General features: G+C 50.8%; 4 protein-coding genes across 4 annotated transcripts in view; all 4 read left to right on the top strand.

Moving 5' to 3' along the window:
* The window catches only part of LOC104299838 (protocadherin gamma-C5-like), a 202516-nt gene that overhangs the window by 42133 nt on the left and 134756 nt on the right, over positions 1-25627 (top strand). The window lies entirely within an intron of this gene.
* Positions 1248-7690, top strand: LOC104304295 (protocadherin gamma-A5-like). The gene is made up of 3 exons (XM_054168606.1): positions 1248-1280; positions 3752-6355; positions 7685-7690. Exons 1-3 carry the CDS (start codon positions 1248-1250, stop codon positions 7688-7690), a joined length of 2643 nt encoding a protein of 880 aa, XP_054024581.1.
* LOC128897952 (protocadherin gamma-B5-like) lies at positions 10051-16996 on the top strand. Its single transcript, XM_054168607.1, has 4 exons — positions 10051-10096; positions 11108-11135; positions 12099-14742; positions 16742-16996. The coding sequence occupies exons 1-4, from the start codon at positions 10051-10053 to the stop codon at positions 16994-16996; spliced, it is 2973 nt and encodes a 990-aa protein (XP_054024582.1).
* LOC128897953 (protocadherin gamma-A5-like) lies at positions 17002-25626 on the top strand. The gene is made up of 4 exons (XM_054168608.1): positions 17002-19449; positions 19630-19682; positions 19800-19885; positions 25301-25626. Exons 1-4 carry the CDS (start codon positions 17002-17004, stop codon positions 25624-25626), a joined length of 2913 nt encoding a protein of 970 aa, XP_054024583.1.

Below are 25627 nucleotides of genomic sequence, written 5' to 3' on the forward strand. Positions count from 1 at the left end.
TGTTTCTGGGCCTCCGTTCTGTTTTCCCTTGAATTATTGCTGGGTGGTTTGGATGGGTAGTGCTGGTCCGCGTGTTCGTGAAGGAAGGAATGAAGTGAGAGCAGGGTTCCCCATTCCTTTCAGAGCAGACAGGTAGTGCTATAGACTTGCTTCTTCCCTACTCACAAGCTCAGTTTGGTGAGAGGTCTTGACTTCAATGATTCTGTGTGATGGTGTTTGAAAAATGTACTGGATGCGTGATGTTGAAGAGTTTTTCCTTCCTGATCTTTTCTGACCAAACTCCAGTCGTGGAGTGGTCTATAGCTGATGATTTCCCACGGGAACGTTTGGTATGGTTCCACGAACTGTGAAGTTCTAGGTTGTTCTTCCCTAGTGAATGATCCCCTCGTTCACAGAATCCACCTTTCAGAAGGATGCTGTAGGAATAGCAGGATTGGTGTGACTAAAAACTGTTATCCAGACATGAGTTCTTTGTCCAGTTATTTTAATGGTGCATGCACATCCTCAGAGCTTAGAATCACAGAGTTACTGAGGCTGGAATAGATCTCTGAGATCATCAAGTCCAGCCTATGACCTAACACCGCCATTGACTATACCATGTCACTAAGTGCCACATCCAATTTTTCCTTAAACACCTCCAGGAATGGCGACTCCACCACTTCCGTGGGTAGTCAGTTCCAGTATCTAATAACCCTTTCCATGAGGAAGTGCTTCCTAACATCCAGCCTAAACCTTTCCTGGCACTGCTTCAGGCCATGCCCTCTTGTCTTGTCACAAGTTGCCTGGGAGAAGAGCCTGATCCCCACCTGACTACAACTTCCCTTCAGGTAGTTGTAGAGTGTCCTAAGGTCTCTCCTGAGTCTCCTCTTCTCCAGACTAAACCACCACAGCTCCCTCAGCCTCTTCTCGTAACTCTTATAGAATGATAGAAGCTTTATCTGCACCGTGCAGTGGGGGGAATGATGTTGATGTTTACTGCTGGAAAGTTTTCCTTCCTGAAATGTACGTGGTTTGTCCATGAAAGGAGACGTTATAGTTGTTTTCCCCTGATGAAGCAGCAGAGTGTCGTCCATCTTTTGGAACAATGACTCTGCAGAAATGGAGGTGTGGGTTTGGGGTATTTTGTTTGTTTTGGTTTGGTTTTGGGTTTGATAGTGAAACACGAAAGCCATGAAATCGGGCTCCCAGCCACTTGGTGCAAATGTCCTGTCTGTTTCTTTACGAGGAGAGGTCCATTCTGAGAGCGCATGGACAACGACTCGGGAATACACAAAATTACAGTAATTAGGCAGTTGAATGTACACTTTAAGAGCGCTGGAGTGCAGCTGTACTCGACTTCTGGTCTCCTACATTATTTTGTTGCAAAGGTGTCCTACCAACTTAAAGAATCGAGAGTTACATGAATGCCAACAGTCATTTACACCGTTAGTTGTGATAAAAGAAAGTCCCTTCCCAGTCATTCAAGCTACGGAGTTAATTGTTTAAATGTAATTGTGTGTAAACTATAAACCGCCTTAAACGTATGTGGGGTGTTAAACCCGGCAAAACCTCTTTAAAGCACGAGAACTTTTTCGGTACTTATTGAGTATGTAGGTGTTCTCAGAGACTTCAGGGAAGCATTGCATTGCTGTGATTCGGTTCAAACATAAAGGTGAAAATGGACGTACATGGGGGAAACAGGCAATGGTGGTGTAAATAATTTGAAACCTGTACTGCATGAGCGCACTCCTTGCTCTTTTTGTCTCTTTCGGAGCTTCCATCCTGTTTTCCCTCGGCTTTACCCCTGGGGTGGTGTAGATGGGGAGCGCTGATCCGTGCCTCCGTGAATGATGTAAGGAATTGGGTATGCTCCTTCCAGTCGGAGCAGACAGGTAGCAGTAGCACTTCTTGGTTCTTCCATTGTCATAGGTTCAGTTGACTGTTTTGGCTACAACTCTCACTTGCGTTGTTTACAGCGAGTGCTGTAGGTAATGATTCTTTATGACTGACTTGGGAAAACATGGTGAAAATATTTGTGTTCTCCACGAAAGGAGAAGTTAGCATATTTTCTTTTACCAAACCGATGTACTTGAAATCTGGATCCGAACCTATTCCTTCCTGAAGGAGAGTTCCCTGTTTTTCCCATCAAAGGATGAGCTACACGTTTTTCCTTCTAGGTGAATATTCTGCTTTTCTGCCGAGTGCTGCCCCATCATTGGCTGTTTAAGAAACATCAGAATTTATGGGACGAATAGATATTATTCAGGCACGCAATTGTGCAATTGTTTTTCATTTCTTTTTCCGTTGTGGTAGTTCCTTTTTAAAAAGTTGTTCCTGATCTGTCTTTAATATACATGTGAGGGTGCTGAAGGAAATTGCATTGAAGAAGAGACAATAATTCGGGTGGTGTACTTCAGGGCTTCTTATTTCCCACTCTCTTTTCAGAAAAAGAGGTCCTTGGATCTGGGGGATCGCGTTGACAAGGCAATTGTAAATGGAGGCATTCGCTTCCTCAGCTACTTTTGCAACAGTTGTGATGCCTGCCTTTTTAACAGCTAGGGGATCCTACCCACTCTGTAGACTCGACAACGGCAAGCGTTCTACTAATCACAGCAATTAGGAACCGTGAGCATGCCCCTTTACAAATGATCCGCAGGGTTCAGGCTGGGCAGCTCTCCTTAACTTCGTCAGTCTAATGCTTTGGTGAAAAGGTGTCCTACTAAAGTGAAGATTCAATGATTAGATGAATAGTTTCCTAACACATTGTAATCCTATACACTAATCACAGCAATTAGGAACCGTGAGCATGCCCCTTTACAAATGATCCGCAGGGTTCAGGCTGGGCAGCTCTCCTTAACTTCGTCAGTCTAATGCTTTGGTGAAAAGGTGTCCTACTAAAGTGAAGATTCAATGATTAGATGAATAGTTTCCTAACACATTGTAATCCTATACACCTTGATTACTGGCAAAAGAAAAGCCCGTTCCTCGTCGTCCAGGCTGTCGAATTATGTGTTTAATTGTAGAAGTCTACAAACCTTCAACATTTATGTGGGCAATCACCCATTAAAGTCCATTAACGTTCATTGCTCACTATTAGCTGCACCTGTAGGAATTAAAAAATTGTGTCGAGAATAGAAGAATATAGGGGAAAGGTGAACAGAGGGGAAAATTTGGGAGTAAACTAACCGTATGGTATGAATGGAATCATCCCCATATTGCTAGAGTAGGCTGCAGAGCAGGAGCAGCCCGGCCAAGCGTACCTGTTTTTCCTCTGGGTGTAGTCACAGAACCGTTTTTCCTTCACTTTGCGTGGAATCAAGCAGATGATTCTGGTCAGATCACTCCAGATGCTTCCTGCCTGGTGCGTTGTTGTGGTACAATCACTGCAGTAGGGACTGTTAGGATAAGGCTGGCAGGGTTCTCAACATCATATACTGATAACAAGACCTGGTATCGTCATTAAAAGCCAGAAACAAGGTGTCTGCGGGCAGCACCGTGAAAAACTCGGAAAGGATGAGGGAAGGCTAATTCAGTCACGAGAGATACCAAAAGCTGTGTAATTCATGATGGAGATGTTAAGGTAAGGACGGATGGATTCTCAACATCGTTTTCCGATAACGAGGTCACGTATTACCATTAAAAGCCATCTACGCGCAGCGCCGTGTGGCTGCAGTTCCGGCAGCAGGCTGCGGGCGCCGCTGTTGACCGAGCAGGAGCCAGAGGAAGCCGGAGCGCTGCAGGCAGCCCCGCCCGCTGCGGCCCGGCTCGCTAGCTGGCTGTCTGGGAGTCGGAGCGGTCTGCGAGAGTCCCCGCGGTGCGGAGCCGAGCTGCAGCGAGCCAGAGGGACCGGCGGAAGCGAGCGACAGTGAGAAGCCGGATCCAGAGGCAGAGGCGGATCGGGATCCGTGGCGGTGGTGCGGCGGCGGTGATGTGTGCGGCGGGGAGGCGATGGGGCCGGCAGGCGTGGGCCCTGCTGTGCTGTGTTCTGCTGTCGGCATTGGAAGCGGCGTGGGGACAGCTGCGGTACTCGGTGCCCGAGGAGATGCCCAAGGGCTCTTTCGTGGGCGATGTGGCCAAAGACCTAGGGATGCAGATGACGACCTTGAGTGAAAGCAGCGCCCGCATCTTGGAGAAAGGTAGGACGCAGTATTTCTCTCTGCATGGGAAGACGGGACATTTGGTGACAGCGGAGAGGATAGACAGAGAGCAGCTGTGCGAGAATAAGCAGCAATGCGTGCTGCGCTGTGAGCTGATAGTGGAAGGAGAAATGAAAGTGTACGGAGTGGAAGTGGAAATCATAGACATTAACGACAATGCACCCAGCTTCAAGGATGTTGAACTGGAGGAGAGAATAAGCGAGATGACAGCCACGGGGTCGCGGTTTTCCTTGGACGAGGCTCACGATCCGGACTCCGGATCAAATTCTGTCCTGAGCTACGAGCTGAGCGGTGATGAGCATTTCTCACTGGCTGTTCAGGCAGGACCCGGTGGCGATTTGCGTCCCGAACTGGTGCTGGCCAAAGCGCTGGACCGCGAAGAGGCTGCCTTTTACGAATTAGTGCTGAAGGCAAAGGACGGCGGAGAGCCTTCTCGGACGGGCACGGCACAGATCCGCGTGATTGTGCTGGACGCGAATGACAACGCTCCCGTGTTCAGCCCGGCAAAGTACATGGTGCGTGTGCCTGAGGACGTCCCCTTGGGCTCCGCCCTTGTCACAGTCACAGCAACTGATGCCGACGAAGGCCTCTATGGGGACGTAAAATACTCTTTGAAGAAAATCACAGAGAAAGCGTCTAAGATCTTCGAGTTGGACTCTAAGACGGGAGAAATCACACTGGTGCGGAGCCTGGACTTCGAGGAAGGCAATACCTACGAACTAGAGGTGCAGGCACGGGACGGTGGCGGCCTTTCCAACAAAGCAAAAATAGCAATCACTGTGACAGACGTCAATGACAACATACCTGAACTGATTGTCTCCTCGGCCCTGACTGAGATCTCTGAGGACTCCCCTTCGGGGACAGTGGTGGCCCTGCTGCACGTGCAGGACCGGGACTCGGGAGCCAACGGCCAGGTGCGGTGCTCCCTGGACACGGGAGTCCCGTTCCGGCTGGAGAAGTCGTTTGAGGATTATTACCGCGTGGTGACGACGAAGGAGCTGGACCGGGAGGAGGTGTCGGAGTACAACGTCACAGTGAGGGCGGCCGACGGCGGGTCGCCGCCCCTGTGGAGCAGCACCGTGCTGACCCTGCGGGTGCTGGACGTGAACGACAACGCGCCGGTGTTCAGCGAGGCGAGCTACAGCGCCCGGCTGCCCGAGAACAACGCGGCGGGCGCGCTGGTGCTGACGGTGCGGGCGCGGGACGCGGACTGGGGTCAGAACGCGCGCGTGCGGTACCGTCTGGGCGAGGGGCGGGTGCGTGGCGTGGCGCTGTCGTCGTACGTGTCGGTGCAGGCGGAGACGGGCGCGCTGTACGCGCTGCGCTCCTTCGACTACGAGGAGGTGCGCGAGGTGGGGCTGTGGGTGCTGGCGGAGGACGGCGGCTCGCCGGCGCTGAGCAGCAACGTGTCGGTGCGGATCGTGATCGTGGACGAGAACGACAACGCCCCGCACGTGCTGTACCCGCCGGCGGCGGGCGTGTCCGGGTCCGGTGTCCGTGGCTGGTCGGGGGTGGAGCTGGCGCCGCGGTCGTCGGAGCCCGGGGCGCTGGTGGCCAAGGTGGTGGCGGTGGACGCGGACGCGGGGCAGAACGCGTGGCTGTCGTACGAGCTGGCCAAGGCGACGGAGCCGGGGCTGTTCCGCGTCGGGCTGCACAGCGGCGAGGTGCGCACTGCGCGCTTCCCGCTGGCCCGCGACGCTGCCCGGCAGAGCCTGGTGGTGCTGGTGAAGGACCACGGCCGGCCGGCGCTGTCGGCCACGGCCACGCTGACCGTGGTGCTGGCCGAGAGCGTGGCCGAGCTGCTGGCCGAGCTGGGCAGTGAGGCTGCGGCGGCGGTGCCGGGCGAGGCGGCGGGCAGCCTGACGCGCTGGCTGGTGCTGGCCGTGGCGGCCGTCTCCTGCCTCTTCCTCGCCTTTTTGCTGCTGCTGATAGCGCTGCGCCTGCGGCGCTGGCGGCGCTCGCAGCTGTCTCCTCCTGCGGGCGGTGCCTTGCGCGGCGTCCCGGCCACGCACTTCGTGGGCATTGACGGCGTGCGCGCTTTCCTGCGCTCCTACTCTCACGAGGTTTCGCTCACCGCCGACTCACGCAAGAGCCAGCTCCGCTTGTCGCCCGGCAGCTGTTGCGACACCCTCCCTGCCCGCCCTCTGCCCGACGAGCCCGCACCGCTGCTGGGGGAGGACCCTGTTGGCGCCCGCCCACACGACCCTAACGCCGCCCCGGTGAGTATCTCTCCATTAACCTACTCCCAGATACCTCCCACTCCTGCTTCTCTGTTTGCTTCCCACCCTGTTCTGGCTGCTGCCGAGGCAGGGCTCCTGACAGAGAAGGGAAAGTTTCCTGCAATGTTGTGCTGGCTGTGACCGGTTCTTGCTACCGGCAAGTGATTGTGAGATGGTGGCATACGGTAGCAGTTTTTGTCGGGGGTTGAAGCAGTGGCAGGTTGCTATTGGCTGGAGTTTGGTTAGAGCTGGTCTTTGTGTTTTTATCCTGCAACAGCTCTTTTCCGTTGTGTCCCCTGACTCGTGTCAATTTGAGCTGTCCTGAATGGATGTGCTTCGTTATCAGCCAGTGGATGTTAGCATCAAGAGCAGGGTCAGTCATCTTGTGGACAGAGGAGATTGTCTTTGCTGAGAGCATTAGGGCTCATGACTCTGTTCTTCTCAGTCTCTCTCTTTCTCCCTGATGACACAATAGGCAATTATGTACCTTGATATTTGCTCATGCTTTGTTTATTTTGCATTGTATGGAGGAATGGGATGGTTGACCAATGGTACCTCGACAATGCCCTTGTATGTGTTGTGTGTTTTTCCTCTTTGAGGAAATGTGCGTGGCTGCATCTGAAGGACTGCTGGAGGAAACAGGAGGTGCATTTTGTTGTTTCATCAGCTTTTGTGCTTGACTTATTTATACAGGCTTTGATTTGATTTGTCTGGTTACAAGAACAGAAAGGGAGACATTTAAGTTGCACAGTGAGATAAAAAGAGAGGGAATTTAATTCTGCACAGATGGTTACTGACCCAGACTTGTCTGGAGGACAGCTCCTTGTTTACTTTTGGATCCCAGGTCTTTCTTCCCAGCAGACTTGTGAGCAGACAAATGCATCTGCCTTCTTAGCAGAGAGATATAAAAATACCTACATGAAGTCCGTAGTGTGATGGTGCTGCACCTTGATGAGAAATGGTCTGGGCAAAAGGCTCTTTGATGTCATGTGCTTGAAACTTCTAAGGGTCAAAGAACCCCCCTGCAAGTTGTGAGGACTTGGAGATGTGAGTTCAGGCAGTTGGGCCTGAGGAGCTGTTGATAAGCCCAAGAGAATGTGTTGCTCCTTTCCCATGGGAGTTTTGGGAAGACTAAAATGTGTATTTACTACCTACTAAATACCTCAATTATGTATCCCCCCTAAGTGTCATTTTCCTTCCTCTTTGTGTTAAGTCCTTATTGTGCTCGTTGTCATGATCTGAAGGTGGGTCTTTATCTCTGATGGTGTGTGGATGACCACATCTGGTGAGTTTGTCTGACTGTCCTGTACATGCCTTTCATGTTTACAGCTCTAAAGAGAAAGACTTTTACAGATCAAAGTGTAACTGGAAGAAGTGCTCTTGCTTGTCACACAGACATGGTGAGAAGTAAAACATTATTCTGACATAGGCATGGTTGGAAGTAAAGCATTATCCATGGTCAGAAGAAGTTCCCTGAGGTGTTTGTTTGGAAATGAATAAAATGAATGACAGTGATGTGAGATGTGAAGGGTAGGACAAGAGTATTGAGTGTGCTGTGTGTGAGGAGCAACTAGTGGAGACATGGTACATGGTTGGTTAATTCCCAGGGTTCATTGCTGTGGACGGCATGAAATTAATCTGGAGGTGTCATAGTTTTGGACAGTGTCCAGCTTGGAATGTGACTGGCCAAGCTGTGGATTCATCAGTATGGATTCCTGTTTTCAGTTCCTGAACATAAACCTGCTCTTCATGTTAAGCCATGAGTGTCATATATCTTCCAACTTGGGCAACATGCTGTAGCTGCATTATGGTATCTTTGAGTTGATGTTTGGATGACTGTTTATTGCCACTGCATGTAGCTTATGCATAGAAGCTACATTATCAGAAGACTAAACTTGTAAAGAGGCCCCTGAGAAGCTGTTTACATTTAGGACTTTATAGATGTGGGAGATGAGCAGGCCACAGAGTGAAAAAAAAAAAACAAAACAGTTTTTGATAGCTGATGACTATTTCTTAGAGGGAATCCTCCAACTATACAGCCCAGAATGAGACCATACTTTCTCTTGCTTGTCTGATTCGTGGTTTGTTTTCCTTTCCCTGGTTTCTGCATAAATTGGTTTACTTGTGTTGTGTATTAGTTCCTCTTGCTTCAGTGGGTGTGGAAGGCAGGAGATGTGAGGATCTCTTTGTCTTCTGTTACTCTTGGGGGCAATAGATGTAACTGTCACCTCAGCAGAAGTGGCATCTCGGTGGAACAGTGCCTGTGACAAAAGAGGGGAGGAGATTCTGTGTTCGCCATTGTTTTGATGACCCAGTCTCTGTTGATGACTGCTCCGCTCTTGGCTAATTATCATCAGTGTTTCTTCTTAAAATGGTGATGAAGGGAACAATGTGATTGCCTTCTTGATGTGCTATCCTTTCAGGATACATTTTTATCAACTATCAGAAGTTCAGAAGAAAACTTAGTTGTAAAGTGCTGGAGGCTAGACATGGCAGAGATCTCTTGGTGGGCAGTGGGGCATAGAAGAACAGATGATAAATTATCCTATTTGTTGTAATGACCAAGGAGTACCATGTGGTTTCAGTCCATTCTGCTCAGTAAGTTTGGCTTAAGTATTCTTATTCCACCAGATCTGTTAATTTGTCTATGTTTCTTGTTCTCATCTTACTTCTTGTCATGAACTAAAACTCAACCTCAGGGTGCCTGCTTACATGGAAAATGTCAAATCTTTGCCAGTTGTCTGAGTGCAGGGGCAGTTCCTGTACACACCTTTGTGTTTACAGCTGTAAGGAGGATTTCACAGCCACACCTTTGCTCCTAGAGACACACTTGTCTGCAGCATAAGAAAGGAAGCATGGGAGTCTGTATACAAATGATGAAGAGCAACAGCCTTGCAGTCTAGAAAGGTTTGAGGAGAAACTTCAGGGTGCTGTGTGAGGAGGTACTAGTGTAGAGATGGCATGTATTTTGTGGGTTCCTAGGATTTATAGGTGGCCCACAGAAAATGAGTCTGATTTTTCAATATCACTGTGCTCAGACTCCAGCTGCCCAAGTTGTGGATACATCATATTACTTTCCAGCTACATGATGATTCCTGTGAATGGTATGAATTGGGCATAGATGCAAACTTTGTGTTAATGTGATGGTATAAGGTGACTATAAGTTGCTGTTGTGCTGAAGAAAGATGATACTGCTTTTTAGCAGATACTTGGATGATCTGAACTTTAACTGAATACCATATTGCTCATGGCATTTCAAATCTTTACAAGATTCTTCACATTATATGGGATGAGTAGAAAATTCTCTTTCTGTGCACCTCTGTAGTCTCCCATAGGTTCCAAGAAGTTGTCTGCACAATGATTCTTTCAATGGCATCTATCTGCAGAGGCAACTTTGCAGCTGTGTAATGTCTGGGCAGAGTGATGAGCTCTGCCTGTACAGAGACAGGGCAGGTGAAAGAGTTCACTCTGCTATCATGTGAAATGGCTGAAAGGAAGTTCTAGATGTTCATTTTGTCCTAGTTGTTAGATGAGGTCCACGGCTCTGGTTCCATGTGTTTTCCTTGCTTGATAATGCAAAGAAATTTCTTGGAAGAACTAAGGTCTTTGGTGTCAGTTTATGAGTGAACCTCCTATGGACTTTTTACCAACGAGATCTCATTCCTCTGTAGTTACTAGAGCTGACAGGATCGGAAATGTTGACTCGCACCTCCTTCACTGAATATTTCCCAGTCTTGCCTTGTGGGTTTTTTTTTCTGTCCAGGTCTGAAGCTGGCCCTCATTGTGGCTGGTGATTCTTAAAACATTAAATGACCTCTTATAATTGCTGTCCTTGGAGAGGAGTTTCTATCCAAGCTCTTCCACTGTCAAGAGAAAGACTTTGATATTCTTCTGTTTCCCTAAGATCAGAGAATGTTAGGGGTTGGAAGTGATGTCTGGAGCCCATCAAGTCCAACCCCACCCCCCCAACCCCCCCTCAAAGCAGGATCACCTAAGATAGACCACACAGGAACAGATCTATGTGGGTTTTGAAAATCTCCAGAGAAGGAGATTTCACAGCCTCTCTGGGAAGCCTGTTCCAGTGCTCCATCAGGCTCTTACACCTGTGGCTGATGCATGGCCAATATATTAGTTATTTTCTATTGCCTTGTACAAGGAAAATAGGTGGGAAAATATAGTTTTTGGCTGAGCAATGCTTTGATTTTATGCCTAGTGCCAGGGCTTGTGTCATTCTTGATCTGAGCCTCAATTCCTTGTTATAAAAGACATTGACAGTCCTTCAGCAATAAAGTGTAAAATAAAAGAAAGAGGACCATGATGAGGGTTTCACATTTATAGCTTCCTATTTGCCTGCAGATGATCAGGCCAGAGTAGCAAAAGATGTCATAGATGATGATTACTTCCTAAAATGACCCTCCTAATATGTATTGCAGGAGAAGGCTTTAGAGTTAGATCTGAGGAGATGTGAGGAAATGTGTTCTGGTTTTGGTATGAAGAGGAGATGATAGCAGAACATTAGCAGAAGTGAAATCTCTGTGGAAGAGTGTGTGTGATAAGAGGGAGGACATTCTCCCTGTGCTCATCCTTTGATGTGACTCAGACTCTGTTGGATGACTTCTCTATTAGTTCTGAAATTTATCATTCATGTGCTTTACAGTTGTATTTCTTCACAGAATCTTGTTCAGAGGGCACATGTACCCCCCTTTTTGGTATGATTGTAGGGCATTATTCTCTTGTGATATGTTTTTGCAGTTGTGAGAATCAGAAGCAAACCTAGAAGGTGAGTAGGGTTGGAGAGAAGACACAGGGGATTTCTGGTGGTGGTGGGGCCATAGAGGAACAGATAGTAATTTTCCTGCCTGTCATTGCTCTTCCTTAGTCACTGAGTTGTCATACAATGTAATTTCTGTTCCTTCTGCTCAATAAGTTTGGCTGAAGAAAATCCACTTATTCCGCTTTCTATTTCTTGCCTTCTGAGTAACCTCACAAAGGAAACGAGGTGTTTGCCCATGGCAGGTGGGAGAAAGAAGTGATCCTCAACGTTTTCTTCCAACCCTGATAATTCTTTGGTTCTGTGAAAGACTCAATGTGGTTTTCACTTCCCCCTTATCAGATCTTCAAGTATGGAGATTCAAAAAAATTAAATCATTTGAGTCATAAACATGATAGAAAAAGTTATTCTGCTATTTTACACCCTTGCCTCTCGGGTGTCACATTCTCAGTGTCTTTCCTCTTCTCCCTGAAAGAAAAATGAACCGTGGGTCAAACACCTGAGATGTACATGAGACAGAAAAAGTTTGTAAGCATAGCACAAAAAGACTGAATTTACTTTTGTTTTGTTCTGTGCCTGATTACTTATTGTTTGCTCGAGCACGGGTACTTCTTTCTTGATGTTCGTCCCAGGCAAGAAAATGAGAACTGAAAATACAAACCTGAGTGCTAAGAAGCTCTCTCTTGTTTTTATTAAGAGCAGGTCACATATATGTCTATTGCAATTCAGTGAATATTTCCTTCATTGTGATTCATGGAGATTCTGAAACATCTGACAGTGAATCTGACTTTTGAATGCCTTCAGAATCACATTAAGTGTTTCCATAATTTAATCAAACAGAGACGTCACAGCTGAATGCCCAGTGCTCAGAATCTTGTTTCCCTGTGGCGACTGCCATTCGGCGGCTGCATTGGCGTCACGGCACCTCCGGGTGCCGCTGTTGCCCGATGCACAGCGTTGCTGTAGCCGCAGACGCCGCAGCATCCGGCCCCCGCAGGCTGCTCTCTCTCTCGGCACTGACCCAGAGAGGCAGCGGCACGGGCAGGAGAAACGAGAGGCGGCGAGGGGAGCAGCGCCATCCGAGCCGGAGCAGAGATCGCCCCGGCGGCCCGCGCGCTCGGGGCCGACAGGAGCTGGAAGTGAGGGAAGGCAACGGCAGGACCGACGACTGCGCCGAGCGCTGCACAAAATGCCGAGCAGACAGAACCCGAGACCTGGGCTGCGGCGAGCAGCCGGGAGAGTGCTGCTGCTGGCCGCTATGCTGCTCGGCCTCTGCTGCCAGGCGGCGCCGGAACCGATCCGCTACACCATCCCCGAGGAGCTGAGCAGTGGTTCGTTGGTGGGGCCCCTGGCGCGGGACTTGGGGCTAAGCCCGGTAGAGCTGCCGGCACGCAAGCTGCATCTCAGCGCCGAGAAGCAATACTTCAGCGTGAGCGGGGATACCGGCAACCTGTACGTGAGCGAGAGACTGGACCGGGAGGAGATGTGCAGCGAGGAACCGACCTGTTCCTTCAGCTTCGAGGCGATCGTGCACAACCCACTCAATGTTTTCCATGTCGAGGTGGCCATCCAGGACATCAACGACAATGCACCACACTTCCTCCAAGACCATTTCCAGCTGGAAATTAACGAGATGACTTCTCCCGGCGCCCGCTTTGCCGTAGGAGCCGCTGAAGATGCGGACGTGGGCAGCAATTCCCTGCAGAGCTACGAGCTAGAGACCAACAAGTACTTTGAGGTGGAGGTGAAGGACAGCGAGGACGGCAGCAAGTTCGCCGAGCTGGTGCTGCGCCGAGCGCTGGACCGGGAGAGAGAGCAGATCCTGCGGCTGGTGCTGACGGCGCTGGATGGCGGCGACCCGCCCCGCAGCGGCACCGCCCAGCTCTGTATCAATATCACCGACGCCAACGACAACGCCCCCGTGTTCGTTCAGGACCGGTACCGCGTGACTTTGAGGGAGGACGCGCCTCCAGGCTCAACCGTGCTGAATGTCTCGGCCACCGACGCTGACGCTGGAAGTTACGCGCACATCACCTACGGCTTCGGGAAAATGTCAGCCAAGGTGCTTCAGAAATTTTTGTTGGACGCGGAGAGTGGGATCATGACGCTGCAGGAAGCACTGGACTTCGAGGACACGAGAAGCTACACGCTGCTGGTGGAGGCGAGGGATGGGGGAGGTCTGGTGGCACACTGCAAAGTGGAGGTGGAGGTGCTGGATGTAAACGATAACGCTCCTGAAGTGATACTGACATCGGTGTCAAGCCCAGTGCCCGAGGACGCTCCTGTCGGTACCGTGGTGGCACTGGTGAAAGTACGGGACCGCGATTCGGGGGAGAACGGTCAGGTGAGGTGCGAGCTGTCGGGAGAAGCGCCCCTGTCGCTCGTGGCGTCCTCGGGAGGTTCATACAAGGTAGTGACGGCGAGCGCGCTGGACCGGGAGGAGGCACCTGAGCACCGATTGACGCTGGTGGCCAGGGACCGGGGCAGCCCGGTGCTATCGAGCCAAGCGACGCTGGTACTGGAGGTGTCGGACGTGAACGACAACGCGCCGGTGTTCGAGGAGGAGGTGTACAGCGCCTACGTGGCCGAGAACAACGCGGCGGGAGCGTCGGTGCTGCGCGTGCACGCCCGGGACGCGGACGCGGGCGCCAACGGGCGCGTCAGCTACTGGCTGGAGAGCGGCAGCGCGGACTCGGTAGCGCCGCCGGTGTCGGTGGAGGCGCAGAGCGGCGCGGTGTACGCGCAGCGCTCCTTGGACTACGAGCAGTGCCGCGAGTTCACGGTGACGGTGCGGGCGCAGGACGGCGGGGTGCCGGCGCGCAGCTCGACGGCCACGGTGCGCATCTTCGTGCTGGACCGCAACGACAACGCGCCGCGGGTGCTGTGGCCGGCGGCAGCGTCGGCAGCAGGCGAGGCGCCGCCCTTCGAGGTGGTGCCGCGCTCGGCCGAGGTGGGCTACCTGGTGGCCAAGGTGGTGGCGGTGGACGCGGACGCGGGGCGCAACGCCTGGCTGTCGTACGAGCTGCTGCAGGCGCCGGAGCCGGCGCTCTTCCGCCTGGGGCTGCACAGCGGCGAGGTGCGCACGGCGCGGGCCGTGTCGGAGCGCGACGCGGCCAAGCAGCGCCTGGTGGCGCTGGTGAAGGACCACGGGCAGCCGGCGCTGTCGGCCACGGCCACGCTGCACGTGGTGCTGGCCGAGAGCTTGCAGGAGGCGCTGCCGGAGCTGAGCGAGCGGCCGGCGGGCGCCGACTCGCCGGCCGAGCTGCAGTTCTACCTGGTGCTGGCGCTGGCTCTGCTCTCGGCGCTCTTCCTGCTCAGCCTGGGGCTGGCCCTGCTGGCGCGGCTGCGGAGGGCCGGGCCTCCCTCCGTCCTGCGCTGCCTGGGCGCGCAGCGCTTGTCTCTGGCGGGCGCCGCCTTCCCGGCCGACTTCTGCGAGGGGACCTTGCCCTACTCCTACAACCTGTGCGTGGCTCCGGGCCGCGCCCTGACCGAGGCCACCTGGCTGCCGCCGCCGCTGCCCTCAGAGGAACTGCTGGGTGGGGAGTCCTGCGGGAAGCCGAGCCCGAACAGCAGCGCCGGCGCGGGAGATCAGCCCGTCCACCCCGACGCACCGCAGGTCGGTAAGCCGCATCATTCTTCTATTTGTCTTGGACGCTGTCTGAGTCTCCGTTCTCTGTTTCCTTGTCTTGACTCCTGAGCTGGTAGGGATGGGGCTTGCTGCTGCGTGTCTCTGTGAAGGAAGAAGCGGGGTATCCCCCTTCCACTCAGACCTGACAGGCAGGGGCAGCAGTTTTTAGTTCCTCCATTGTCATGGGTTCAACTGAATGTTTCTGGTACGACTCTCATTTGAGTTGTTTACAGTGAACGCTCTATGTGATGACCCTAAGTGACGGACTTGGGTATACATGGAGTACAGTTCACGCTGGAGATTTTTCGTTCTGAAAAATTCTGGTGTCCTCCATGAAAGATGGAAGCTACGACTTGTTCCTCCTAGACGAGAGAGTGTAGTGTATTGTTTGGTTGAGTCAGTAACTGCGAAAGTGGTAAATTACCGGTGATACAGTCGAGATAACGAGTTGGACGCTTGTTGAACTTTTTTCCTTCACGATCGTCGTCTTATGGAAGTGATTTACGTGACCCTCTTTGAAAGCTGCATCCAAACCTGTTGCTTAAATGGGGGCGTTCCGTTCTTCAGCCACTTTTGTAGCAGTTGTTCCTGCTTCTTTAACAGCTAGAGGCTTCTGCCCATTCTGATAATGACTCGGCAACAAGAAGTAACTTGGTTAATAACCAGCAAGAAGCTTTGGTTAATGAGCCTGATACTTCTGGTTCTCCGGAGAAAGGTCTGAATCTCAGATTTATTATTTCATTCCCTGGGGTTTTGTTGTTTTAGTTTTGTTTTCTCATTTGTTTCCTTTGTGGTGTGGATGGGAAGTCTTGATCCGTGTTTCCATGAAGGGGTGAAAGGAGAATCCCACTTCTACTCAGAGCAAACAATCTTTGCTCGTTCTTGGTTCATTGGCAGACACAGGTTCAGATTCAGCTGACAAGTTTTGTCTAAGAAGTTTCTAAAGTCTGAAAGGTTCATAAAGGTAAAGGCGAATCCTTAATGTGTACAATGAGATCAAATAATCTACACAACCGGGTCGGAAAAATGGGAATGACACTTTGTGTTTATTCCTTCGGGACGGACTTTCTGAAACTACATTCAGCACCTACACATCTGTCTTATACCTTCTCCTTCGTGCTCATTTTTAGTTCCCTTTTTTTCTGTCATTTTTCTATGTCTTCTCTTGGAGAGGTTCAGCTGTCGAATGCTATCTTTAGAAAAGTTGTCTTGTGTATTTCAGAGGCTCTTTTCTTATATTAACATTCGCTAATTTAATTGAAAATCTTGAATTATGGTGATTGCCTTTCCATTAACGACCTTCCCAGAGAAAGAGTCCATGTGCATTGCTATCTGCTGCTGTCTTACTCGGAAGCGCGGGGGAAGCATGGCCTGGAGTGTGTAAGGGCCGAGCAGTGGTAGTAGAAAAGGGAGGAATTAAGACTGAGAGAGAGTAGCCTCTGATGTGCTTGGAAGAAGTAACAAAATCAAGAGTGAATGTTGATCCCTGAACTATTAATGAGGTACGGCTCCTTCCTGCAGTTTCTTGATGGTTTTCTTATGTGCAGAAATTCCGAGGAAAGGCACATTCAAGCCCAACATATACGATTTTAAAAATTATTATTCTTAAACATCCAGTATAATGTGCAGGTCATATTACTATAAACTATAAAAACTTGGTTTCCCCTTGCAGCAGAAGTAAAATTGGAGAAACGTGAAAGCACAAAATCACCTGTCTTCATTGGGGGGGGGCTTTTAATTACTGTTTTGTTCATTTAGTCAGGACGTAGGAAATTAAGGTGGCTGCTAGACGCCCATTATATCTACAAACCAGGGTGAGGCAAATGTAATTCGAGATCAGTATCTATAAAAATATGTAAAATTCGCGCTAGATTGTGCTTTCGGAGTGTTAGGATAAGGCTTAGCAGGATTCTCAATCTCGTATTCCGATAAAGATATCTCGTATCGCCATTAAAACCCATGAGCGGGCAGCGCCCTGTGGCTGCAGTTCCGAGAGGAGGCTGCGAGCGCCGCTGTTGACCAAGGAGGAGCCAGCGGAAGCCGAAGCGCTGCTGGCAGCCCCGCCCGCTGCGGCTCGGCTCGGCTCTCTGGCTGGCTGGCTCGGAGTCGGAGCAGTCTGCGAGAGTACCCGCGGCGCGGAGCCGAGCTGAAGCGAGCCGAAGGGGCTAGAAGAAGCGAGCGGCAGCGGCGAGCTGAAGAAGGAGCCAGAGTCCGATCGGGATCCGTGGCGGCGGTGCGGTAGCGGCGATGTGCGCTTCGGGGAAGCGCGGGGGCCTGCAGGCGCGGGCCCTGCTGTGCTGCGTCCTGCTGTCGGCGTTGGAAGCGGCGTGGGGGCAGCTGCGGTACTCGGTGCCCGAAGAGGTGCCCAAGGGCTCCTTCGTGGGCGATGTGGCCAAGGACCTGCGGCTGCAGATGACTGCAATCAGAGACAGTGGCGTCCGCATCTTGGACAAAGGTAGGACGCAGTATTTCTCTCTGCATGGGAAGACGGGACATTTGGTGACGGCGGAGAGGATAGATAGAGAGCAGCTGTGCGAGAGTGAGCAGCAATGCGTGCTGCGGTGCGAGCTGATAGTGGAGGGAGAAATGAAAGTGTACGGAGTGGAAGTGACAATCACTGATATTAATGACAACGCACCCAGCTTCCCAGAGCCAGAAATGCAGCTGAGAATGAGCGAGACGAGAGTCGCAGGATCTCGGTTTCCTCTGATCGAAGCTCAGGACCCGGACTTGGGAACAAATTCTGTCCTGAGCTATGAGCTGAGCGGCGACGAGCACTTCTCACTGGCCGAGCAGGAAGGCCCTGGTGGCGATCGCCGACCCGAGCTTGTGCTGGCCAAGGCACTGGACCGGGAGGAGGCGGCGTTCCATGATCTGCTGCTGAGGGCGAGTGACGGCGGAGAGCCGCCGCGGACGGGCACGGCGCGGATCCGCGTGGTTGTGCTGGACGCGAACGACAACGCGCCTATGTTCAGCCAGGCAGAGTACACTGTGCGTGTGGCTGAGGACGTGCCCGTGGGCTCTGTGCTCGTCACTGTCATTGCCACCGACCCCGACGAGGGGATTAACGGGGATGTGAAATACTCGTTGAAGAAAATCACCAAGAAAGGCTCATCGACTTTCCAGCTAGATTCTGAAACGGGATCTATCACTCTGGTGCAGAGCTTGGATTTCGAGGAAGGAGAATCGTATGAACTGGAAGTGCAGGCACACGATGGCGAGGGCCTCTTCGACACTGCGAGGGTCGCGATTACCGTTACAGACGTCAATGACAATATGCCTAAAATTTCAGTGTCATCGTTGCTGAGCGACATCTCTGAAGACGCCCAGTCAGGAACGGTGGTGGCCCTGCTGCACGTACAGGACCGGGACTCGGGAGACAACGGCCAGGTGCGGTGCTCCCTGGACACGGGAGTCCCGTTCCGGCTGGAGAAGTCGTTTGAGGATTATTACCGCGTGGTGACGACGAGGCAGCTGGACCGGGAGGAGGTGTCGGAGTACAACCTGACAGTGAGGGCGGCCGACGGCGGGTCGCCGTCGCTGGGGAGCAGCACGGTGCTGACCCTGCGGGTGCTGGACGTGAACGACAACGCGCCGGTGTTCAGCGAGGCGAGCTACAGCGCCCGGCTGCCCGAGAACAACGCGGCGGGCGCGCTGGTGCTGACGGTGCGGGCGCGGGACGCGGACTGGGGTCAGAACGCGCGCGTGCGGTACCGTCTGGGCGAGGGGCGGGTGCGTGGCGCGGCGCTGTCGTCGTACGTGTCGGTGCAGGCGGAGACGGGCGCGCTGTACGCGCTGCGCTCCTTCGACTACGAGGAGGTGCGCGAGGTGGGGCTGTGGGTGCTGGCGGAGGACGGCGGCTCGCCGGCGCTGAGCAGCAACGTGTCGGTGCGGATCGTGATCGTGGACGAGAACGACAACGCCCCGCAGGTGCTGTACCCGCCACCGGCGCCCGCGTCTGGGTCCGGTGTCCGTGGCTGGTCGGGGGTGGAGCTGGCGCCGCGGTCGTCGGAGCCCGGGGCGCTGGTGGCCAAGGTGGTGGCGGTGGACGCGGACGCGGGGCAGAACGCGTGGCTGTCGTACGAGCTGGCCAAGGCGACGGAGCCGGGGCTGTTCCGCGTCGGGCTGCACAGCGGCGAGGTGCGCACTGCGCGCTTCCCGCTGGCCCGCGACGCTGCCCGGCAGAGCCTGGTGGTGCTGGTGAAGGACCACGGCCGGCCGGCGCTGTCGGCCACGGCCACGCTGACCGTGGTGCTGGCCGAGAGCGTGGCCGAGCTGCTGGCCGAGCTGGGCAGTGAGGCGGCGGCGGCGGTGCCGGGCGAGGCGGCGGGCAGCCTGACGCGCTGGCTGGTGCTGGCCGTGGCGGCCGTCTCCTGCCTCTTCCTCGCCTTCCTGCTGCTGCTGCTGGCACTGCGCCTGCGGCGCTGGCGGCGCTCGCAGCTGCCTCCTCCTGCGGGCGGTGTTTTACGCGGCGTGCCGGCCACGCATTTCGTGGGTATCGACGGCGTCCGCGCCTTCCTGAGCTCCTACTCACACGAGGTGTCGCTCACCGCCGATTCACGCAAGAGCCAGCTCCGCTTGTCTCCCGGTAGCTGCTGTGACACCCTTCCGGCCCGCCCGCTGCCCGACGAGCCCGCGCCGCTGCTGGGGGAGGACCCTGCCGGCGCCCGCCCGCAGGACGTCGACAATGCTCCGGTGAGTGCCTGATCCACACACTTGCCGTATCCGTCTCTTGCTTTTCCTCTGCGTTCTCTGCTCACCCTACTCTGGCTGGTGCCGAGGTAGTGATCCTGACAAGGAAGGGAAAGTTTCCTGCAGCACTTCATTGGCTGCTACCAGCTGCTGCTGGCAGGTGACTGCGGGGTGGTGTCTCAGCGTGACAGCGTGGGAGACAGAAGCAGCTTCAGGCTGCTGTTATCTGGCGTTTGGTAAGAGCGGTGTTTGTGGGTTTATTTTATGCTAAGCCGATTCTCCTTTTGTGCCCTCGTGTAATTCCGATTTTCCAGCCAGAATGAGATCTTCTGAAGGATTTGTTGCAATATCAGCCAGTGGGAAATTGCGTTAAGAGCAGTGTCAGACATCTTCACTGCAGATGAAAGTGTCTTTGAATGTAGCATTAAAGCCACCGTATGTAATTTACCTGCTCGTTGTTTCTACTCTTCTCAGCCTTCCTCTTTCTTTCTGATGCAGTAAGCAGTGATATGTCTTGATATTTGCTTATGCTTTTATGATTTTGCATTGACTGGAGAAATAGACATGAGCAACAACTGGTCCCTTGATGATCTCTTTTATATATTTTGAAGATGAAGGATAATAATGAGAATTCTAACTCTGACATAACATGTGCATGGCTGCATGTGAAGGGCTGCTGGGGGAAAAGGAGGTGTCTTTAATTCATTCACCACCTCTTATGGTTGACTTATTTATACAGACCTTCATGCACCTTGTCTTGTAATGACAAGAGCCATATGAGGGTGCAAGCAGGGAGATTTAAATTGTAGGATAAGATAAAAGGAGAGAGAGAGTTTGGCCCTGTGTCTTCTTTCTTAGTACAGAGATATAAAGGTATCCATTTGAAGTCTTTGGTGTAATGGTCATGCATGCTGAAGTAAAATTGTCCAGGCAAAAGGCTATGAAACTTCTGTGGGTCAAAGAACACCATGCAATTTGTGTGAGATTGGAAATATGAGTTCTGGGAGCTGGGCCTGAGGAGCTGTTGAAAAGCCCAAGAGAATGTGTTGCTCATCTTCCATGGGTGCTTTGAGAGGAGCAAAGTGTATTTACCACCTGTGACATACCTGTACTACATACTTTCTATAAGGGCCATAATATAGAAGGATGTGCACAGATTCCTTCCTTTCTCCTTGTGTTAATTTCTTACTGTAGCATACATGTCTTTGATGTTTAGAGATCTAAAGAGAAAACATTTCATAAGTCATAAATTGAGTCTGGATGTGTGATATTTCTGGATGTTACCTAACTCAGACTCTGACTCTGTGGGTTCATCAGTTCGTTTTCCTCTTCATGAAGTTTCCTGTCCATTTTCACTTGTTGAACATAAACCTACATTTCATGTTAAGCCTTAAGTACCACATATCTTCCACGGTTTCCAACAGGCTATAGTTAGATTATGGTATCTTTGAGTTGATGCTTTGGTGGCTGTTGCCACTGCATATGGCTGATGCACTGAAGCTACAAGACATTGTGTTCTGCTTTCTCTGAAGATGCCCATGAGAAGGTGTTCACAGTTAAGATTTCATACTTGTGGTAGATGAACAGGCCACAGAGCAGAAATAACGATGAGGGCCAATGACTATTTCTTAAACAGAAACCTCCTACTCAGAGTGAGACTTTAGGGCCACACTTGCAGCTTGAGGTATGAATGACTTCCAGGTGCTCTCACAGGTGAATTTTACAACTGCAGTGAAAACCAAGAAGCCTTCCTGATGAGTTTCTCTGATGCTTTCTCTCCCAACTCTTCCTTATCTTGCTTGTCTGATTTATGGTTTGTTTTGATTTTCTTGGTTTTCTGTGTATGTAGAGTTAGTTGTAATTAGCAGCAGAGCTTTGTTTAGCAGCATGTTGTGTTTTAGTGGCCTCCTGCTCTTGCTACAGTAGGTGTGAAAGGCAGGAGATGTGAGGGTCTTTTTGTGTTCTGTTGTTATGGGGGGCAATAGATGTAACCACGACCATCAGCAAGTTTGCACATGACATCAAGCTGAGTGGTGCTGCTGATATGTCAGAGGGACAAAATGTGATCCAAAGGGACCTGGACAAGCTGGAGAGGTTGGCCCAGGTTAACTTCATGAGGCTCAAAAAAAGCAGATGCAGGGTTCTGCACCCTGGGCAGGGCCTTCTGAAGCTGTTAGAGTTCTTCAAGTTATAAGGGAAGAACAGAAATATCTGCTGTGTGAATTGTTCTGCCTGTACAAAGACAGGGCAGATGGAAGAGTTCTCTCTGGTATAGTGTAAAACACTTCAAAGGAAGCTGTAAAATTTCATGTTGTCCTAGTTGTTAGATGAGGCTCACCGCTGTTGTTCCATGTGTTCCCTTGCTTGATTATCCAAAGAAATAACTTTGAGGAATTGTGTCTGTGGTGTGAGCTCAATTCTTTCATTACTCAAGCTTTCCCATTCTTACCTTGCTTTTCTTCTGTCCAGGTCTAAGGTTGGGCCTAAGATGTCACTGAGAGTCATGCTCTTACACTGAGACATGCCCAATGTATTGGTTATTTTCTGTGACTTTCAGCCAGGAAAATGGGTGGGTCCCTGTGGTGTTTGCTCAGCAATGGTTTCATTCCATGCCTGTGACGTTCTTGCTGTGAGCTTTGTTTCTGTGTCATGAAAGACATGGGCAGTCTTTCCACAGTGAAGTGTATATGTAGAACTTCATATGTAGAGCAATGATGTATGGGTGAAAAGTTTTATAATTCCTGTGGGAAATCTCCTTTTCCCACATTATCTCTCTGCAGTGTTATCATGTGGAGTGTCTTCATAGTCAGACTTTCTTGGGGGACTCACTGGAAGGTCATGGTTCATTTTCCCCATTTCTGGAGAGTGCTTTTGCATTTGAAACTCTGATTGTCCCGGGTTAACGCAGCCTGCTCTCATCACCCCCTGCCCCCTGACATAGAAGTGAGGGAAAGCAACACCAAAAAAATTCCTCCAGGTTGAGATAAAGAGTTTCACTGGAAATGAGATAATACAATGCACAATTGCCTTAGCCTTTGTGCAGCAAAGCACAGTAAAATACAGAAGCATCAGAAAAGTCCATCGACCTCTCCGCCCAACCCCTGACCCACAGCCAGCCTAGCAGAAAAGATAAGCACCCCCAAACCTGGAAACCAAAAGCAGCAACCAGAATAGGAAGCTTCTCATGTTACAATCTGAAGTCCCATGGTACTTTGCTCCAGTCAGCAGTTTCATTTTGATGCTGGCATGATGGCAGCACACTATTGAATATAAGCAGCACATTCAAGTCAACCTATGAGAGTGTTGTTTTGAACCAAATCCTTACTTCCCTTGTCAATGCATCAGCCACTTGAATATAGTCCAAGATACCTTAGCTTGAGAAAGAGGCCTGTGAAAAGATGTTTACATTTTTGGTTCCATAGTTATATGCAGGTGATCAGGAAATAGAGCAGAAAAAGTTGCTGAGAGCTGATAATTACTTCCTAAAATATTCCTCCCTACTATGTAGTCCAGAGGAAGACTTTAGGGTTGCATCTTGTGTTTGAAACCTCAGGTGACCTCAGAATTTAAAGAGCAGTGGTGAAGACCAAGAAGACTTCCCTGTGAGTTTCCCTGGTAGCAGTTGATCTTTTAATGGTTCCTTGTCTTCATGGTCCAAATTGTTTCTCTTCCTTGTTCCCTCTGTAGGTAGGAATAGTTTAAATTAATGGTGTTATCTTCATTTAACTATGGTTAGTGTGGTGCTGCACACAGTCATACAGTTTCTGTGAAGGTTATACTTTTGTTCTGCTTTTCATATGGAGAGGAGATGAAAGCATGAGTTTAGTAGAGGAGAAATCTTTGTGGAAGATTGTGTGTGATGAAGGAGGGGAGCATAAGGATGTCTGCTGGAAATACAATAAGGAGAGTTCAGTCCCACAGCTTCCTGGAGTGTGTGGAAGATAAGTTCCTGACAAAACTGGTGAGAGAGACAACCAGGGAAGGTGCCCTCCTGGAGCTGCTTTTTGTGAACAGGGATCAACTTGTGGAGGAATTAAAGGTTGGAGACCATCTAGGGCACAGCAGTCATGAGATGACTGAGTTTTCAATCCTTGGGGAAAGAGGGAAAGAGGTTAGTAAAACTGCCACCTTGGACTTCTAGAGGGTAAACTTTGGCCTATTCAGGAGTCTGACAAAGTCCCTTGGGAGGCCACTCTAAAGGACACAGGAGTCGAGGATGGATGGACATACTTCAAGAGGGAAGTCCTAAAGGCACAGGTGCAGGCTGTCCCCCTGTGCTGAAAAATGAGTCAGCAGGGAAGGCATCTGGCTTGGCTGAGTAGGGACCTTTGACTGTAGGAGCTGGAGCTGTTTAGCTTGAAAAAGCTGAAAAAATGTTGTGGAGACATTGGTTCTGGTCTCTTCTCACAGTTAACAAGTGATAGAACAAGAGGCAACACCCTCAAGCTGTGAAAGAGTAGGTTCAGACCGGACACTAGGAAACAGTTTTTCACCGGAAGAGTGGTCAAGTATTGGAATGTGCTGCTCAGGGAGATGGTTGAGTTACCAACCCTGGATGTGTTTAAAGGTTGTTTGCACATGGTACTTGGATATGGTTTAGGGGAAAACTTTGTAGAGCAGGGTTATGGGTTGGACTTGATAATCCTGAGGGTTGTTTCCACCCTGAATGTTTCTGTGATTCTGTGACAAGCTGATTCTTTGATCTTACTCTGTTCCTGTTGAACAACCACTTCTCTTCTGCTATTTATCATTCATGTACTTTACAATCACATTTCCTCACTGAATGTTGTTGAGCAGACACATGTACCTCCCTTCTTGGTGTGACCATATGCTCCTGTGATATGTTTTTGCCAGTTGTGAAGATTAGAAGCAATGCAGGCAGTTTTGTAGGGTTGGAGAGAAAGCTTGAGGGATGTCTGTTGGTGGCAGAACCATAGAGGAACAGATGATCTTTTCCATGTTTGTCTCTGCACTTCCTCAGCTACTTAGTTGTGGTACAATATAATTTCTATTCCTTCTACTCAAAAAGCATGGCCTAAGAAATTCCCTTCTTTGTTCGGTGTTTCTTGCCTTCTAAATAACCTGTTTCATGGAAGGATGTGTCTGCCCATGGCAGAGGGGAGGACGATATTATCTAGCAGATCTCTTGATCTCTTCTAACCTTAAATATTGTTTGTTCTATGAAGGACTCAATGTGATTTTGCACTTTTCCAACATCAGCCCTGCAAACAGGAGATGCAAGTGCAGACACCATGATAATTGTTATTCTGTATTCCTAGCATAAAGAAATACATGTTGCCTTTGGGCTGTTACATTGTCAGTATCATTATTCTTCTCCCTGGAAGAAAAATTAAGAAAGGGTCAGACAAAAGGAAAAGGAAGAAATGCTGGAAAGTCAGAAAACGTTTGGAATTCCAGAACGAAAAGAGTGAAATTAATTACATTTTGTTCTTCTTCCAATATCTTATTGCTTACACCACACAGATATTTGTTTCTTTATATTCGTCCCAAGCAAGAAAAGCAGAATTGGAAATACTTAACAGAGTGCTAAAAAGCTCCTTTTTGGTTTTCTTAAGATCAGCTGAGATACTTCTGTTAGTATTTCCTTCAGCTGCTCCCTGTGATTTCAAGGAGGTGACCTAAAGGCCAGTCTAAAACACTTTTTGAGTCATGTTAAGTAAGGGTTTCTGCATGTCCATGGATTTAAAAAAGCGAGACAGCAAAGCTGGATGACCATGGCTCTTGTCTATCATGATTTTACCAAGAGCAGCTGAGTTCCTGTATTTACTGCTCTGTCACGAATATTTACTGCTAAGTGTTTGCTGCATGTGACCTAAGATTTTGCTCTTGACAGCGAATATATTTGAACTCCTTTGGCGTAGCACTAAATCAGTGAAGGCGCTTATAAAAGATGAGACTGCAAATCTGGATGCTCGCAACTCACATTCCCGCTCCCCGGCAGCAGGCGGCTGCGATGGCGATGTGGCGCCTCAGGGTGCCGCTGTTGACCAAGGCGGAGTAGCAGCCGAGCCGCCGCAGCGTCCCTCCCCGGAAGGCTGCTGGGTCTCAGCGCCAGCCGGAGCGGCAGCGGCGCAAGCAACAGAGGCAAGAGGCGGCGGGGGGAACAGCGGCGTCCGAGTCGGCACCGAGATCGCTGCCCTCCGGCGGCTCGTGAGATAAC

Source organism: Dryobates pubescens, chromosome 16, assembly GCF_014839835.1.
Source record: "Dryobates pubescens isolate bDryPub1 chromosome 16, bDryPub1.pri, whole genome shotgun sequence".
Classification (NCBI taxonomy): domain Eukaryota; kingdom Metazoa; phylum Chordata; class Aves; order Piciformes; family Picidae; genus Dryobates; species Dryobates pubescens.